This window comes from Mycetomoellerius zeteki, unplaced genomic scaffold (genome assembly GCF_001594055.1).
Source record: "Mycetomoellerius zeteki isolate Tzet28-1 unplaced genomic scaffold, Tzet1.0 scaffold425, whole genome shotgun sequence".
NCBI lineage: Eukaryota > Metazoa > Arthropoda > Insecta > Hymenoptera > Formicidae > Mycetomoellerius > Mycetomoellerius zeteki.
The window spans coordinates 88,925-107,950 of record NW_017257420.1 but is presented as its reverse complement, the minus strand read 5'-3'; the positions used below and the strand labels follow the sequence as shown (position 1 = coordinate 107,950).

Below are 19,026 nucleotides of genomic sequence, written 5' to 3'. Positions count from 1 at the left end.
CAAGCGCAGTGCGCAGGCGATGTGCTCTTGCAGAGTCGCAATCAGAGCCTGTTCGTGTGGCTAAACTTGGCTGAGGCTATGTACATACAACGAGAATAATTTCTATTGCCAAATTCCATCAAGAAAGAAAGAATAAACGTATCGAATAAAATGAGACGGAAACTAGAGAGAAAGAGAGAGAGAGAGAGAGAGAGAGAGAGAATGACGAGTTGCGTAAATTTTGAAAAAACATACAATATGTACACACACATCATAAATAAAAAAAATAATAATACTGAGAAGAAGAAGAAGAAGAATTTCAAAATTTGTATATATTATATTTGATAAAGAGGCGCAAAGAAATAAAGAAGCGCGAAAAAGAAAAAGAAAAAAAGAATGCTCTTATTGTGCGTATTCAAGTATGAGAATCTAGAATGTTTAACTTTACAGAGAGGAACAACGAAAGAGAGATGTGAGGACAATAAAGTGGAGATGCGTGGGTGGCTGTCAGTGAGCGTAAGAACGCTGCGCAAGACTTTACTACTGCTTTACCGCTCTATTCGATAAAATGTATAAAGTAACTACCTATAAAAAGCGAGCAAATTTTTGCTTTCTACATTTTATATTTTTCTAATGTAAGGCATCCTTTCTTCGATATTAACCAGCGGCTATCAGAAAAATAAACAACAGTATGTGTAATTTGTGAAATAAAAATTAAAAAGGAAGAAAAAATGGTACAATGTATTTATCACACATCATGTGATATTTATATATTGAATAATTCTTTTCTCTTCTCTTCCGTCTTCATTTCTGTACATCATAAAATATAAAAAATTATTGAAACTTTTTGAATATATCGAGTTGATTCAAACACTCTATATTCTTCTTGTTCCTCCTAAGCAACTTCCGTACGTATTGAACGTCGGAGCATTCAAACGTCCCCACCCTGGAGGCGTCATCATGCGACACCCTCACCATCTTCTTATGCTTTAGCCGAGCGTCAAGTCGTAACCCGTCCAATTCGCATTCGACCGACGTCTTGGTTTAAAGAATCACGGGGACAAGACTTTTGACGATGACTTGATTTCTGCCGACTGATTGAACTGAGTCGCGGTTACCAGCAAAACTGCTTGTGTTTTGCAGAGTAAAGCGAGATAAGTGCGAGTGATTTGCTTCAAATTCATCGTTGTGCAAGAGTTTGTTTGTTAAATCTCAGGTGACAAAACACAACGTTGAGAGAGAAGAAAGGAAATCTTTTCAGATATTCTTCAGATTAATTAACAGTTTACTACTGATAAGTCATATAGTTGGCCACAATTTTGCCATCCGAACGACTCACGACTCACGATTATTGAATTTCTCGATCCAAGATGAAGCGACAACAATTTCAAGAATCACAGACGCAACAACAGCAGCAACAAGCTATCGTGCAAGAACAACAACAACAACAACAACAGTACATTCAGCAACGAACGGAAAGACAAGTCACCCGACAACAGATCACCAGTCAGCAGAGAGGTCAGTTGTGATAATTGAAAAATCACGAAATGATATCCTTGAGCAACAACTTATTGAATATGAAGAATTTAAACAAGAAGCACGGTATAAAAAATTTATCTTGACAAATTCAAGATTTATTGCAAATTGATAAATTTATAAAATTACATTTCATAATTTAATTGCTCTGATATATATTGCGAGTTCTTATAGTTAGCGGTGCATATTGTCATATTTACTTTTTTTAATTTTTTTATACCGAAAGAGACGCGAAAATAAATTTAATCTAGTTTTAATATATCTCTTCTGGTGGATATCCCGTCAACGAATAAGTGTTCTATTTCTGTGCAAGGAGCACCGTCCGTGCGAGAGTTCTAAAGATAGTTCTCCACACTTTAGACATGATCGTTTCAAAAATCCTTTCACGTGTGCTGTTGGAGGAATATGGTATCGCTTATATATCGTATCAAGACGAAAAGTACTTTACAATTTTCTTCTATTGATAATTTACTTTGAAAATTTTAATTCCAACGAGTAGAAAGTTTCCCTGTTGTTTCAAAGACAATCAAAGAATTTTTATATTTAATTCAATATACTAGCTGCACACTACCAAGGCTAATCATATTATACACCACATTTAATTTATTTATTTGAAAAGAGATGTCACATGTGTTTGCAACTTAATCATTCATATCAAGATAAAATTCATTAATACTATATTATTTCATCTTTGTTTAAGAATTCCTTCCTCTTAAAAATAAAAAAATGTTTGCTTTTGTAATATGAAATAAAATAAAATAAAATAAATTATAAAATAAAAGTTAATTTAAAATTATTTCCTTAAAATAATAAAAAATGATCTGTATTTTAGAACGTATTATGCTAAATGTTCTAATAAACGTGATATTGGAAAAATTAATCCAAATTTAGTTTCAAAATTTACTTTAAAAATATTTATTTGTGTCTATTTAATTTATTGCAAAGTTTTGTACAAACCAGACACAATACTAGTTTAATAAAAACAAGATATAAGTTATTTGTTGTAATATTTAATTATTATCTATAATATCAAAAATGTAAAATTATAAAGAATATTTTATTTATCTAATATTTTTTAAAATATTTGTTTTTCTTTATAATAATAAATAGTAATATTTTAATTTTTTACAAAAAATACAATTTATTTCATAGAAAACTTTAATTCTGGAAACTCTTCTAGAAATCTAGAGAACAACGTATGTGTTTAGAATATTTTGTATGTACATTCAATATTTCATCTCTAATAAATAAATTTTTTAATATATAAAATTGTATTTAAGTATCTGTTATCTAAAATAGCTTCATTGAAGTGCGTTTGCCAACTGCGTTATATGTTGAAGAATTGAAGAATATGAACGTGCTAGAGAATGCTATGGCTGCCAAATAAGACTGACAGATATATAAATCTTACTTACATCGATGTGCATCGAAACGTGTTAGATTATATTACAGGCGTAAAACTAAAAGACAATGAAGTACAGTAAGCAACTCCGTTACGCTAGTAGCTAAAGCGTCTTTCACGAACACAAAGAAGGAATTAATATTTAATATCGAAAAATCTCTTTAGAAATTTTCGCAAATAATATATCGTTATATAAAATATAATTATTGCTTAAAATTTTTAAGCAATAATTATATCTTACATAACAATATTTGTAAATATTTCTAATAGAATATTAAATATATATATATATACAATATAAATATATTATACACATGAAACTATAAGCGCTAAAATTAAATGCAATAAATCATATTATGCAATAATTTGTTTTTATAAATATATTTATTTTATTATGCAAAATTTTTGTAAAAATCAGCTAATTGTTCTTTAATATTTACCATAAATTTAATAGAACTTAAATGCTTTAGAAACAGTTGATTGTAGTATATGTCTTGACATCGGTCAAGCTCGATCAAAAAGAACGATAACGAGAGAATGGTAGAAAATAAGTTAAAAGAGGAAAGAATAAGAAAAAGGGAAGCAAGATGATGATTTAAATTTAAAAATTCAATATACGGATATAAAATACACAAATCTTACACAAAACGTACGCAGGTATGAGACGAAGAGAAATGTTGGACCCGGTTTTATTTTGGTCAATGACTGCTTTTGCGTAATCCCGTAACGGAAAACGCGATTGGTCCATGGACGGCGTAGACGCATCGCGTCGCGACTCGTCGCGGTGCGCAGCGCTGAGCAAAGATAGTTGTGCCTAAAATGGCTCATGGTAACGTGATCCCTATCCAAATGCAAAAATACAATCCTGTGCTTGTAGCAGCATGTTACGTCTTTCGTCCCCTCCGTAACTCGCAAATCGTGAAATAAACGATGCTAAATGTCGCGATATCACATACAATGAGAAAAATGATAAATTTTATAATTAGACAATTAATCCACAGACTTATTAAATTAATTAAGGAAAGTCTGTCTATACATACTAAATTTCATATTCAAATATATGGAAAATATGAATGTAATTAATGTACAAAACAATCAATCAATGACTAGTCTTTGTCTTTTACACATAGATTGAATTATTAAATCTTATTTCTGAAATGAAGAAGATAATCTATAGAAATATTTGTAAACATTATAAAAATTTCAATTAATATCCTTATCTTTTTATGTTATAATATTTAAATTCATCCTTTTATATTTTCTGTTATCCGTAAATTTTATTTAACTACTGATTATCTTCTAAAATTTATTCGTTTATTGCTCGAGCAAAACTGTACATGATCACATTTAAATCACTATGTGTGTACATCTTTCTTCCTCGTATAACTTCTGTCGTACTTTCCAATTAGGGTAGAACGAATCGAGGAAACGAACCGTTCACGAGCTGTTTTTTTCCTGTCGCCGTTACGCGCGATGACGATGCCGCATTTTTTCATCAAATTATGTCTACATCGGGACGCATCGTAATTTAAACCAATTTACTCGTTAGCCTGAGAACGAACCATTGCGAAAATATATGGAAGTTTATGATCCTTCCATTGGGGAGGGGGAACTGAATTTAATTTCTAATAAAGTAGATAATAGATTAATTTTTATGTTTAATATTATTTACATTTTAATTATACATATAGAAAGAAATTAATTTTCATTTATAATATTTCTTTTATTTCTGCAGTTCAAGGAGAGGTCGTTATGCAAACGACGCCATCGGTACCAGTGTAAGTATTACGACATTCATCAATTATAGTATTGCTGTAACTATAAGAGAAATATAACTACCATCAATAATATTTTTAACATGTTCTCATTAAATTATTGGCAGATTTACGGGTAAACCTGGGGATCCCTCACCACCGATTTTCGAGCGAATCTTCAAAAATGCGAGATTCGCGCAAGGCGGTAACGCGATTTTTGAAGGTTGTGTTCGAGGTAATCCGAGACCATCGGTTTCTTGGACACACAAAGGGATGCCATTGCTAGAATCACGAAAGATTCGAATGTCTTATAATGAAAATTCTGGAATTGTTACACTCCAAATTAATCAGATCGGTCCGGGGGACGAGGGCGAGTACACATGCAGTGCAAAGAACCAATATGGTAGAGATTTTTTTCTATAGTTTCCACTTAGAATACATATTCTTTAAACATTCTGTTCTCTTATTGGAATCAACGTTAGAACACAAAATAAGTGAAAAAAGTTACATGTTCTCTCCGCTTTTCAGGCGAAGCTATTTGCTCAGTTTACATACAGCCAGAGGGATTTGGTCCTTCAGCGCAACAGCTAACAGATAGTTACAAGAAAGAATTTTCGCAAAGTTTTCAGACAAGCGACCAAAAAATGCAAAGTGGAAGTCAAATCTTTCAACGCAATTATCAACAAACAACCGATAAACGAAGTTACGTTAATGGCACAACTACAAGCATTGAAGATTTTAAGGTATTACAACTAAACACTTGATGTGCTGCTTTGATAAAATAACAATATAAGAACGCTTAAAGGAATATTACTTACTTTTCAAATGCGCAGGTTGATACCTTTGAATATAGATTGTTGCGCGAATTGGAGTTCCGTGAATCAATTACTCGCCGTTTCGCGAGTGAATCCGACTTGCAAATTTCTACGGTAGTTGATCGTACCCTGGGCTCGGTCGCACCTCCACAAATTACTCAGAAACCAAGAAATTCGAAGATCGTTGAAGGATCGGACGCTGTCTTTACTGCAAAGATAACTGGCAATCCAAAACCAAGAGTAAGTTTAAGTTGTAGTGAAAGAATTGATATATCAAAGAACTTTACGACACATTTTGCTCTTCAATGCTATATATATATAATTTTTATCTCTGAGTCGTATTTCTACGTCATCTACTATCATTTTAAACGAGATATTTAATTGTTTATAAAATACCTAACTAAGTATAAGTTTATTAACTTAGAATACGCTAAATTGTTGTAGTTAACATGGTTCAAAAATGGTCAGAGAATTCGAGATTCTCAACGAGTAGAGACGTGCTACTCGAATCAGCAGGCTACTTTACGAATTCGAGTCGCTCTGCCAGAAGACAGCGGTCATTATACATTATTATCTGAGAATCCTCAAGGTTGTACCGTTAGCTCCGCTTATCTAGCAATTGAATCCAGCGATCAAGTAGATCAAGTTCCGTATCAAGCGCATCAAAGGGAATTTATTAAGACTCAACAAATAGACTCAACCAATGAATCTGTTGACTCTAGCAAGGTTCTGCCACCGAATTTCGTTCGTACCATCACAGATAAGGAAGCTACCGAAGGCAAAATGACGCGGTATGCTTCGACTTGTTTTATTTTAGTATCTTTCTAGCTTTTCTTTCGCTCTTAAATATCATTTTCGATGAGTAGTGTTTGTGATATTGACATAAGACATTAACAAATAACATATTTTAGATTCGAATGTCGCGTAACTGGCCGTCCATATCCTGAAGTCACTTGGTATATAAATGGCCAACAAGTCGCCAATGACATGACTCATAAAATCCTTGTAAATGAATCTGGTAACAATTCATTGATGATCACGAATGTGAATCGCGCCGATGCTGGCATAGTAACGTGCATTGCACGAAATAAAGCCGGCGAAACTTCTTGTCAATGCAACTTAAGCGTTATCGAAAAAGAACAGGTGGTTGCGCCGAAATTTGTCGAACGTTTTGTTACAACGGGAGTAAAGGAAGGAGAATCTGTGATCTTTATGGCACGTGCAGTCGGCACACCCATTCCACGAATCACATGGCAAAAAGTATAATATAATTTATTCGAATTTTATCTTCTTATATAATCACAATTTCTCTGACGCCAAAAATTTTTGCAGGATGGCGTACCGATAATGCCTGGTCCCGAAATACGTATATCGAGTGATGGTAACGGAGCTTCGACTTTAGACATCCCGTGCGCAAAATTTTCAGATGCAGCCTGGTACCAGTGTACAGCGCAAAATGTAGCCGGCTCCACCGCAACTCGAGCACGGCTCTTTGTAGAGACGCCAAAAGGAACGACCCCGGAACCAAGACGCCTGAATTTACCCCGACCAACGAAAGTCATCGAACCAGAGTGAGAGACTTCTCAAGTGTTCATCAAATTAACAAATTAACATTGATCTTTCCATATTTTATTTTATATCCTCATTGAAACTCAGATAAAACGTAGAATCAGAACTTTATATTATTCATTGAATTGACTTTTATTTTCTTTGGCAAAAAGGCTTTTGTGAGATAAACCGAATAATAAATATTTGCAGACCAGCGCCTGGCCCCGAAGTGATTTACCTGAGACATGTGGAACGCGCGAAACCTTATTTGCCGCCTCCTGAAGAAGACAAAATTTATCCCCCGCCACGTTTCATTATACCGCTAAAGGATGTTCATCAAATCGAAGGTGGACGAATTCACTTCGAGGCCAGAATCGAACCGGTGGGCGACCCCACTATGAGGGTGGAGTGGTATATCAATGGCAGAACAATCGACGCGAGTGAGTAAAAAACTTTTACATCTAATTTTTTTATTCAACAGAGCATTATCGAGCCAACCAATTTGTATTTGCGCATATATCTTTCACAGGTTCCCGGGCGACTTCCGTCTTTCGCTTCGGTTTTATTTCACTCGATCTCATTAGCATCGTTCTTCAAGATAGCGGCGAATATTTGTGCCGCGTTGTAAGCTCGACCGGAATTGCCGATTCTCGAGCCACCCTCAGTGTAACCCGTAAGTAAAAAATATTTTATGGATTTTTCTCTCGCGACAAATTATTATCTCTGCGCTATATAATTATATTCTGTATAATTATAAATTATTTCTTTTCTTTCAGCACGTGCCACGATTGAACAGGCAAGCCAACACCCCGACAGCCTCCAATACATTCAACAGCTCGAGGATTACAGCAAGTATCAAAGACAGGAGAGCGTGGAGGAGACCTCTTCACAGCGGCCAGTTTTCATCCGCCCGCTCCAGGATCTTGGTGAGCTACAGGAAGGTCGTAACGCCCATTTCGAGGCACAATTGACACCTGTTAGCGATCCTACCATGAAAGTGGAGTGGTATAAGGATGGAAAACCAATCACAGCGAGTGAGAATTAATATATTTGAAAAAGCGATTTTAATAGTTTAAAAAAATTATTATGAAAAAACTATATTAACTATTTATTAGGCTCAAGAATTACTAGCATCTTCAACTTCGGATACGTCTCACTCAATATAATGCACCTACGGGCTGAAGATGCAGGTTCTTATACTGTCAGAGCTGTGAACCGCTTGGGAGAGGCCATCAGCTCCGCGACTCTTCGTGTCTTTGGTGAGTTTTAGTTTCGTAACGGATAATTATTTTTAAACAAATTTGTTTCAAATAATTTTTTTTCAATATTCTCGAATATTGATGTCTTAATTATTATCATTGTGTAGCGCGAACAAGCGTAACAACAGACTTGGGTATCCCCGAACAACTGAGATACATAGAGGCTGCCGAGGAATTGGAAGCATATCAACAGGCGATGCACCAAAAGTACGTGCAGGAGCAGCCTGAACCGAGTAGCCCACCGGAATTTAAATCGCCTATTAAGGATCAAAGCGGCATACGAGAAGGTGGATTCGCTCATTTTGAGGCGCGTCTCGAACCAATCGGTGACGCCGATCTCCGTGTTGAGTGGCTAAAAGATGGACGATCTGTAGAAGCTAGTGAGTAATACATAATTCTTTTCGCAAAAGTGTATATTTATATTCACGGAATATTTTCGGGATTAGGTTCTCGGATTACAACTTTTTTCAATTTTGGTTACGTGGCATTGACCATCAAATACGTAACGATACATGATGTTGGCGTGTATACTTGTCGAGCCTACAACAGAGCCGGTGAGGCTCACACTACCGCTCAATTAAGTGTGATCAGCAAGAATGATGTTATTTATGACAGCCAGCATCCTACTGGTCTTCAAAAAATTCAGTCTCTCGAAGATTCGAGTAGATATTCGCGACAGGTTCAAGAAGAAACGCAGATTACACAAGCACCACGATTTTTGGGTAATCTTAAAGGTACCAATAAGATTGTAGAAGGCCAACGGGCGCATTTTGAGGCACGCGTTGAACCTCAAAGTGATCTGAATATGAAAATCGAATGGTACCACAACGGCAAACCTATTACTGCCGCTAATAGAATCCAAATGTATCACGATTTCGGATACGTTTCCATTGATATTCTTCAGGTTCGTCCTGAAGACGCTGGTACATACACCGTTGTAGCTAAAAACTCCCGTGGAGAAGCTCGTTTATCTGCCACCATGACCGTAGAGAGTAAGATTTTACTATTTTATTTATGCAGTATTGAAGCAATTTGCAAAGAACTAAACATTATTGAACTTTATTGATTTTTCGTTTTAGCGCGTTCCAGCATAGATACTAGCAGCATGCATCGCGGAACTTATGAAAAAACTCAACGTTTAGAAGAATCCAAATTTGTTGAGCCGCAGTATCATATCGAAGAAATCTCTAAATCAAAACCAATTTTTATTCAGCCGTTGAGTGATCCTAAGCCAGTTAGCGAGGGCAAAAATATTCACTTGGAGTGTCGTCTGGAACCGATGGGCGATCCTACAATGAGAGTTGAATGGTTCCAAAACGGACGTCCGGTCACAGTCGGTTCTAGATTCAGAACTTACTACGATTTCGGATTTGTCGCACTCGATATAGTACACACTACCGTTTACGATTCAGGCGAATATACAGTCAGAGCTACTAATCATCTGGGTACCGCGCATACTTCTGCTTGCGTCAGAATTATCGGAAGGTCTGACATCGTCACTGAAACACAAAATGAACAATCACTTGAGCAAATACAGATGTTGGAAGATGCATCAAGGTTTGCTTTTATTTATAGCTTTGTAATTCATCTTTTCATAATTATTTGTCTTATTTATTATTTCATTCGTATATAGATATCGCAAAACTCAACACGAAGATGTCACGGTGATGCAAGCACCTCAGTTCACCCGACCTTTGCACAATATTGAGACTGTAGAATTGACCAATGTCCATCTCGAATGTCGCCTTCAACCAATTGGTGATGTTACTATGAAAGTCGATTGGTTCGTTAATGGTCGACCGGTCAAAACCGGTCACCGATTTAGACCATCTTACGAATTTGATTATGTCGCTCTAGACATTCTCGGCGTTTATCCTGAAGATTCTGGTGTATATACCTGTCAAGCTAGAAATCAACTCGGCGAAGCAGTTACTTCGTGTTCCGTAAGAGTACACGCCAAGAAGGATTTACTTCTAGAATCTCAACATCCCGAAGGATTGGAAAGAATACAGTATTTGGAGGATGCATCACGATACAAAAGACACGAACTAGTGGATGAAGTCGTCACTGTAAAGCCGAAATTTATTACAAAACCGAAAAACCAAGAAAATCTTCGAGAAGGACAACATGCTCATTTCGAGTGCAAATTGGAGCCGGTAACAGATCCGAATTTAAAAGTCGAGTGGTTTAAAAATGGTCGTCCAGTAACGATAGGTAATTTATTGTTTCTTCTGTAATAAACATACATGCGCAAATCATATATTATTTAACTACATTTTTCTTTTCTCAAATCTAAATGTTCAGCTCGCTCCATAAAATTATATTTAATCTTATGCAAATCAATTTACAGGACACCGTTTTCGTCCAATTCATGATTTTGGTTACGTTGCATTGGACGTAATTGATTTGATTGCCGAGGATTCTGGAACGTACACTTGTCGTGCTGTTAATCTGGTAGGAAGTGACGAAGTACTCTGTACTTTAACGTGTCGCTCGAGCGCACAAATATTAACGGATACGCAAAATGAGCTTGGACTTGAACAGATTCACTATCTTGAGGATAAATCCAAATATCATAGACAAGAAGTTATTGAAGAAACTACCACTCAGGCGCCTATTTTCACAACTTCATTAAATAACGTCGAGATAAAAGAGGGTCAGCGAGCACATTTTGAATGTAGATTAATTCCAGTGTCCGATGCAACAATGAAAATCGAATGGTACCATAATAATAAACCAGTGAAAGCAGGCTCGAGATTCATCGAAACAAACAACTTTGGTTTCGTTGCTCTCGATATTATGTACGCGTACCCCGAAGACTCTGGGACATACACTTGCAGAGCTAAAAATATTATTGGTGAAGCCATCACTTCTGCAACCGCTATCGTTCACTGTAAGATTCGTCACTTAAAGATTTATTCAATAATTTCTTCCATTATCAATAGCATTAATTTTTACTATTTTTTATCAATAGCTAAAAAGTCAATCTACACAGAGACTCAGAGCGAAGAAACTCTTCAACGTCTTCGCTCGTTGGAGGACACGTCTCGTTATCAACGTAAAGCTACAACCGAGGAAATTATTACGCAAGCTCCTGTATTTACGATGCCGATAAAAGATCTTCGTGTTGCTGAGAATCAAGCAGCACATTTCGAAGCACGTGTTATTCCAGTTGGAGATCCTAAACTCAAAGTAGAATGGCTACGTAATGGAGTTCCTATTTCAGCCTGTAAGCCTAATAATTTATGTAATATGAAAGCATATCAGAATTATTTAGAAAATATTTTTTTAACAATTTTTAACTTTTCAAAAGCAAATCGAGTAACGACCATGCACGATTTTGGATATGTCGCTTTAAATATGAAGTACGTCAATCCCGAAGAATCAGGCACTTATACGTGTCGTGCTACAAACGAACTTGGAGAAGCAGTTACTTCAGCAACATTGTTCGTTCAATGTAGGTATATTGTGTTAATTTAACGCACCAATTCAGGTATATATTTACGAAACATATGTTTCACACAACCTGCAAACTAATTTTAAGGTAATCGATAATACTTATTTTTTGTAAATTTGATAAACTATCCCGATATTAATTAACATTATTAACATTTACTTTAATTATATCGTTAAACTGAAATGATATTCGAAATTTTATACCAATTTGCCACATAACTGTCAATATTACATTTTTTTAAATTTTAATCTTACTTTATTGGTTTGATGCATTATTGTTAAACTTATTTGTTACTATCTACAAAGTATTGCATATTTACTCGATATATTACGAGTCTACTGAAAACTTTAGTTGTTTCACGGAATACATTCAACATGTATGATTTCTTTTGACGATTCGTACGATGCGCTTTGTTAAAAATTCTTCCAAAATGCAGCCAAGGCAGCGTTGCAGTTCGAATCACAACATGAGGGCGCTTTATCGAAACTTCAAGCCCTAGAGGATACTATGAAATATCAACGTCGTGAGGAGGAGGAGATTGTGATAAAAGATAAGCCATCCTTTACGGTACAACTCAACGGACCTACCAGTTTAGTCGAAGGACAAAGCGCACATTATGAGTGTCGCATAGAACCTTACCCTGATCCCAACATGAAAGTGGAATGGTTTCACAATGGCAAACCATTATCCACTGGTCACAGATATAGAACTACTTGTGATTTTGGATTCGCATCGTTGGATGTATTGACCGTATATGCCGAAGATTCGGGCACGTATGCTTGTCAAGCCACTAATAAATTGGGATCGGCGAAAAGCTCAATTAATCTTGACGTGAAGTGTGAGTAATACACGAGGACATTTGCATGATAACGTAGCTCAGATTAGTCGATTTTATTGTGTATTTAGCATGTGTGTAGCATTTTTTTAATTATTAACTTTAATTTACACATTATATTTTATTCTTCTTTACCTTCATGACAATTTAAATTTTCTCTTTATATCGCTTTGCATTAATTTGAATATAAATCTCTTTCTAGCTCGAGCATCAATTATTCATGACACGCAACACGAGAGTGCATTGAAAAAAATACAATATCTTGAAGATGATTCAAGATATAAACGAGTGATCGAAGAAGATACGATCATTGCTGAGAAGCCCACTTTCGGACGACCATTGAAAAATATTGAGCATCTTCCAGAAGGCAAAAACGCTCATCTTGAAGCTACATTGACTCCCGTGAATGATCCGACGATGGTTGTCGAATGGTTTAGAAATGGACGTCCTGTTCCTCAAGGACATAAATTTAAAACAACCTATGACTTTGGATACGTCGCTCTCGATATTCTCTATGCTTATCCTGAAGATTCTGGTACCTATATGTGCAAAGCAAGAAACGCTGTAGGTGAAGCGATCACTACTTGCGTGATCAGCGTGGATTGTAAGTAATATTTTATATTTATACTATGCACCTATATTCTCATAATTATATTTATGATCACCGTATATTCATTAAATAATGAATCCTTTTTTCGCGGACTTTCAAAACAAACGAAAGAATACGAGATAAAGCGAGATAATTTTTCATATGTTTACTTTGCAAATTTACAAGCGTGAATGAAATTTTATATAACTTGTTATTTACAATGCTTTTAATTATTAAAAGTGTGAATATATAATTTACTAATTATTTTGATTTAAATAGCAAAACAAGGCTTATATCTCGATACATTGGATGCACAACGTTTGCAAAAAATTCGAGAGCTGGAAACTGTTGAAGTTAAAGAAGAAATCGAAAAAGAGGTTATTCATCAGAAACCTGTATTCTTGACACCGTTGAACAATCTGGATCATCTCAAGGAAGGCGAACATGCTCATTTAGAATGTCGTGTGGAGCCGATTAACGATCCGAACTTAAAAATCGAATGGTATACTCAATATTCTATACATACCCCCCCCCCCACACACACACACACAAAACGATACAATGATGATTTTAATACAATGCTGAATAATTCTTTGATTGAATTCTCTTTAATTTCATAGGTTTGTTAATGGAGTTGCGATTAAAACTGGTCATCGCTTCCGTACAACACATGATTTTGGCTATGTCGCTCTTGATATTCTTTATACCTATCCTGAAGATTCCGGTACTTACATGTGTAAAGCAACCAACCTAGTTGGCGAAGCCGTTAATACTTGCACTATCAAAGTCAGCTGTACGTATCTACAATATCATGCTACATGTTAAATCGAGATATTCGTACATGTTAATTCTATGCTAATTGTTCTACGTAATTGTCAGCAAAAAATACACTCTATCCGAAGTCTAATTTCTCACCAGTGAAGAACTCGACAAAACGTTTATATAAGCAACGATAAAATTTATGAACAAAAAAAAGGCCATTTGTCAGACAGATAGTGGCAATACCTTTACAAAGAAGATTTTCTTTAAAGTCTGTAAACTCTTGCTAACTCAAATAAGTTGTGTCTTGCAAACGATATAAAAATATTATACTTCAAAAAATCATTAACTATATTGCATGATACTTCAAGAAATATCGAATCGATTTTAATTCTTCGGATCAAGATTGATTGTAAAATCAGATTTATTTTATTTAAAAAAGTAAGCACACACACAAGAACAAAATAATCATAATCTCTTTTTTTTTATCATAGCACGACGGAGTATTCTTTTGGATACCCAACATCCGGATGGTTTAGAAAAGATTCGAGAATTAGAGTCTCAGGGTCATCCTGCACGATTAGAAATTGAGGAACTGCCAGTAACACCACCGAGATTTGTCTCTGAGCTTAGGGTAAATAATAACTATTAATAATAATAAGGAGAATGATAAAAAGCAACTTATTATATAAATTACTGTGGCAAATATATAAATCTCAATAAATGAAGCGAAGGAAGTGAACACACGAAAAACTTTTTTAGGGTACAACTGAAGTATATGAGGGGCAAACAGCTCACTTCGAGTGTCAAGTAGAGCCTTTGCATGACGCAAATCTAAGAATCGAATTCTTTCATAATGGTAAACCATTGCCATCGGCAGCGCGTTTCCATGTGACTTTCGATTTTGGATATGTAGCTTTGGACATTGGTCATGCCGTACCCGAAGATGCAGGACAATATTCCGTACGAGCGATTAACGCGTTAGGACAATGCGTATCATCAATCGAGCTTAAGGTAATCCCAAGAGATAACATTATTCTGGATTCTCAACGGCCGGAGGGAATGGACAAAATCAGGGAGCTCGAAGCCCAACAACCATGGAAGAGACCGGAGATTCCAGAGCCTCAAACTCGACAGCGACCAGTCTTCACGCAACCATTGCAAAATATCGATAATATTACCGAAGGTCACACTGCGCATTTCGAATGCAGACTCATACCCGTAGGTGATCCTATGCTCAAAGTGGAATGGTTTAGAAACGAAGTGCCTCTTGAGACAAGTAAGAATTCCTAGATACAAAAGTTTAATATTAAGTATTAAATATTAGTATAATTCTATAATACTTCGACAATACAATTCTCGCGTAAAATTAATTTTCATTGCAATTTTTTTAGGTTCGCGAATTACAAAAGTGCATGACTTTGGCTATGTATCTCTTGATATTGCTCACATACGTGACAAAGATGAAGGAGTTTACATGTGCCGCGCATCTAATCCGTTGGGCGAAGCGGTTACCACAGCTTCAATGAAGATTAAAAGTAAATGATTTTTTATCTATTTAATTGAAGCTATCAAAATTGATTTTTTTTAACGAGTAATCTTTAGAATAATTAATTATTTAATCTATTTAATTATTCTCATATTAATTGCACGTATAGCTAAGGAGAGCATACAGTTAGATACTCAACATCCAGAGGCGCAACGTAGAATCGCTCAGTTGGAAGCCAAGGAAGCCGGACGACCCGAAGAACCGGAAAAAGTGTTTGATAAACCGATTTTTACGCAGTTGCTAACTGGTCCAACGGAACTTTGGGAAGGACAAATGGCTAGATACGAATGCAGAGTCGTTCCTGTCGGCGACACGAGTTTAAAATTCGAATGGTACATGAACGGAGTTGAATTAAAAATGGGTAAGATAGCTACAAGTTCTTTAGCGTTAAATGATTAGATATTAGTATCGTAGGTATGTAACATTAATAAAATCATCGAATATTTAGGTTCACGCTTCCACGTAAACCATGATTTCGGGTACGTAACATTGGACATTCTAAAAGTTATTCCTGAAGACTCTGGAGTCTATACTTGCAAGGCGATTAACAATGCAGGAGAGGCAATATCGTCGATCTCCTTGAAAGTAAAAGCGCGTTCAGCCATCGATTCTGACAGCATACAAACAGATGCGTGGCAGAAGATTCAATTGAAAGAAGCAGAAATGAATAAAGTGCCAGAAATGTTTGTCGATACAACTCCGCAGCAGGCACCAGTTTTCACCAAACATCTCGAAAGTTTCGATAAGTTGATAGAGGGTCAACGTGTCTATTTAGAAGCTCAGGTAGAGCCGCGGGCGGATCCTAATTTGAGAGTGGAATGGTTTAAGAATGGTATAACTCTCCAAACTGGAACGAGACTTCGTAGTACGTTTGATTTTGGTTTAGTAACACTATCGATTAACGGGCTAAGACCCGATGATTCCGCAATTTATACATGCAAAGCAACTAATCTTTTGGGAGAAGCCGTGTCAACTTGTAGTTTGAAAATTGCCGATCGTCATTGGTTATTGGGAGATACTTTGCATCCTGATGCTCTATCGAAAATCGATGCTTTGGAACAGCCTCAGAGAATCTCTACTGAGCAACCGGAACCTACTTACGAAGAACCAGTTTTTATCACTCATTTAAATAATGTAGAATGCATCGAAGGTGATAACGCTCACTTCGAATGCAATGTAGAACCGTCGAAAGATCCGACTATGAAGATTGAATGGTTTTTGAACAATAAACCTTTGCCGACTGGTGCGAGATTTAAAAGCACTTATGATTTTGGTTACGTGGCTCTGGACTTGACTCACGCTTACGAAGAAGATTCTGGAGTGATTACCGTTAAAGCTACAAATTCAAAAGGAAGTGCACAGACATCTGGTACTTTAAAATGTACTAGCAAGCAAAATATTTATCTTCAAACGCAACATCCACAAGGAGAAGTCGGACTTGAGAAAGTGAAAGAAGCCGAAGATGCTTATCTATCAAAATACAGAAGACCAGAAGAAATTCCTGAATATGAATATCCTAAACCGATCTGGACAGTGCCTCTCGGGCCTGAATTTAAATTGGGAGAAGCTGAACCATTACATCTAGAGGGACAAGTTGAGCCAAAGGATGATCCTAATTTAAAGATTGAGTGGTACTTTAATGGAAAACCTTTAGAACATGGTTCACGCTTTAAAATGACTAGCGATTTTGGATTTGTCACTTTGGATTTAACGGACGTTTATGAGCGTGACTCTGGTATTTACACTTGTAAGGCCTATAACAAAGCAGGCGAAGCTTTCACTTCAACGACAGTTTATTGTTCTACGAAGGAAAATATTATCGAAAAGTCGCAGCATCCTAAAGGCAAAGAAGGTCTCGAAGCAATTCAAGATCTGGAAGAGTCTTTAAAACGGCAAGAAGGAGCTCCTTTAGGAGAGGAAGAAGGTCAACCACCAATGTTTACATCACAATTCGAGAATCTGACTAATCTCTCGGAAGGAGAGATCGCTCACTTTGAAGCATCTCTCATCCCTACTGGTGATCAAACTATGGTAGTTGAATGGTTCTACAACAGCAAATCTTTAGAAGCTAGTCATCGCACGAGAACCGTTTACGCTTTCGGCATGGTTGTTCTCGAAGTTCTTGGTACTAAAATAGAAGATTCGGGTACTTATACTTGTAGAGCTACCAACAAATGGGGTAAAGCAGAAATTAGCGTGCAATTAGAATGCATTGACAAATCCAAGGGACAGAAACCTAAATTTACAACACAGATTCAATCCTTGGAAGGTTTAAAGGATGGCCAATCAGCTCACTTTGAGTGTACTCTAATCCCAGTAGGTGATCCTCATATGAAAGTCGAGTGGTTCCACAATGGAAAACCTCTACGGCATTCATCACGTTTCAAGATGGTCTCTGATTTCGGCTTTGTAGTTATGGATATCGCCGGTGTGATGTCTCACGACAGCGGAGAATACGTTTGCAAAGCTAGCAATAAATACGGCGAAGATTATACAAAAGCTACGATTAAGTGCTTTGGCAAGAGCGGAGTTTACTTAGATTCTCTGCAGCCGGATTCGCTTGCTAAAATTCGAGAACTCGAAAGTTATACGGGAGAACAAACCACTACATCTACAATTCCTGTTGCTGAACCACCGAAATTCATTACGCAGATCGCGGACATAACAAAACTGATAGAAGGGCAGTCTGCACACTTCGAGGCTAGACTGACCCCAGTGAACGATCCCGATTTGAAAGTCGAGTGGTATTACAATGGCAAGAAACTTCCTCACGGCCATCGATATCGCACTTTCCATGACTTTGGTATCGTTATCCTAGATATACTCTATTGTTACGAAGAGAATTCTGGAGTTTACGAATGCAGGGCCGTTAATAAATATGGTGAAGATTCTACGAGAGCAACGCTCAAATGCTTCTCCAAAGCTAATCTTGTTTTGGAATCGCAACTTCCAAAGGGCATGGAAGGCGGCCTAGAAAAGATACAAAATCTCGAAGACTCGATGATACGTACGAAAGACGAAAAAATTGTAGAAGAACGAGGCAAGGCTCCTATGTTCACTGTACCTTTGAGTAACGTCGATGGTCTACGAGAGGGAGAAAGTGCGCATTTCGAGGCACGAGTAATTCCTACGGACGACTCAAAATTAAAGGTAAATTAAATTTCATTTAATTTTAGTTTGTACTATATATCATACGCATGTAAATATATAGATATGTATATATACAGGGTGTCCAGCCCCACTCTTCCAATCTCCCACAGGAAGGTAGATAGGATCGAAATAAACATAAAAGTCCTTTACCGTTTAGTGATATCCGTAATAATAATTGAGATATTAAAGTTTGAAATTGTACTAATGAGAGCGCCTATAGAAAGAATAAAAACGGCTCCGGTCGCTCGAGGTATAGCCCGGCCCAGTTTGACAAACGATGGATGCGGCGGCAGGAGAGGTAAGAGGGGAAGCGCGCCGTTGCTTAGCGCTCGGCATCGCCGCTCACACGTCTCACCGCACCGCACCAAAGGATTCGCGCGATGGCTGTTACGCA

The 19,026-nt window shown here is 36.6% G+C and overlaps 1 protein-coding gene across 14 annotated transcripts in view; it reads left to right on the top strand.

The window, feature by feature from the left end:
• Positions 1-1,012: 1,012 nt before the first annotated feature.
• sls (sallimus) overlaps positions 1,013-19,026 on the top strand; it is a 103,864-nt gene continuing 85,850 nt past the window's right edge. For 11 of the 14 annotated variants that reach the window (XR_001936801.1, XR_001936802.1, XR_001936803.1 and 8 more), the window contains exons 1-28: positions 1,350-1,497; positions 4,653-4,695; positions 4,800-5,074; positions 5,200-5,414; positions 5,505-5,726; positions 5,931-6,277; positions 6,398-6,746; positions 6,819-7,057; positions 7,245-7,474; positions 7,564-7,707; positions 7,811-8,068; positions 8,150-8,293; positions 8,401-8,673; positions 8,740-9,285; positions 9,373-9,850; positions 9,927-10,507; positions 10,644-11,186; positions 11,268-11,522; positions 11,607-11,750; positions 12,187-12,588; positions 12,788-13,189; positions 13,454-13,676; positions 13,795-13,967; positions 14,428-14,567; positions 14,696-15,212; positions 15,328-15,471; positions 15,592-15,843; positions 15,931-18,632. Coding sequence is in view for 11 of the 14 variants with exons in the window: in XM_018454077.1 (XP_018309579.1) it covers positions 1,350-1,497; positions 4,653-4,695; positions 4,800-5,074; positions 5,200-5,414; positions 5,505-5,726; positions 5,931-6,277; positions 6,398-6,746; positions 6,819-7,057; positions 7,245-7,474; positions 7,564-7,707; positions 7,811-8,068; positions 8,150-8,293; positions 8,401-8,673; positions 8,740-9,285; positions 9,373-9,850; positions 9,927-10,507; positions 10,644-11,186; positions 11,268-11,522; positions 11,607-11,750; positions 12,187-12,588; positions 12,788-13,189; positions 13,454-13,676; positions 13,795-13,967; positions 14,428-14,567; positions 14,696-15,212; positions 15,328-15,471; positions 15,592-15,843; positions 15,931-18,632 (10,389 nt within the window). In the remaining 3 variants the exon portion in view is untranslated. Of the gene's footprint in view, positions 1,498-4,652; positions 4,696-4,799; positions 5,075-5,199; positions 5,415-5,504; positions 5,727-5,930; positions 6,278-6,397; positions 6,747-6,818; positions 7,058-7,244; positions 7,475-7,563; positions 7,708-7,810; positions 8,069-8,149; positions 8,294-8,400; positions 8,674-8,739; positions 9,286-9,372; positions 9,851-9,926; positions 10,508-10,643; positions 11,187-11,267; positions 11,523-11,606; positions 11,751-12,186; positions 12,589-12,787; positions 13,190-13,453; positions 13,677-13,794; positions 13,968-14,427; positions 14,568-14,695; positions 15,213-15,327; positions 15,472-15,591; positions 15,844-15,930; positions 18,633-19,026 lie in introns of all 14 variants that reach the window. The other 3 variants (XM_018454075.1, XM_018454066.1, XM_018454072.1) reach the window with 3 other exon arrangements.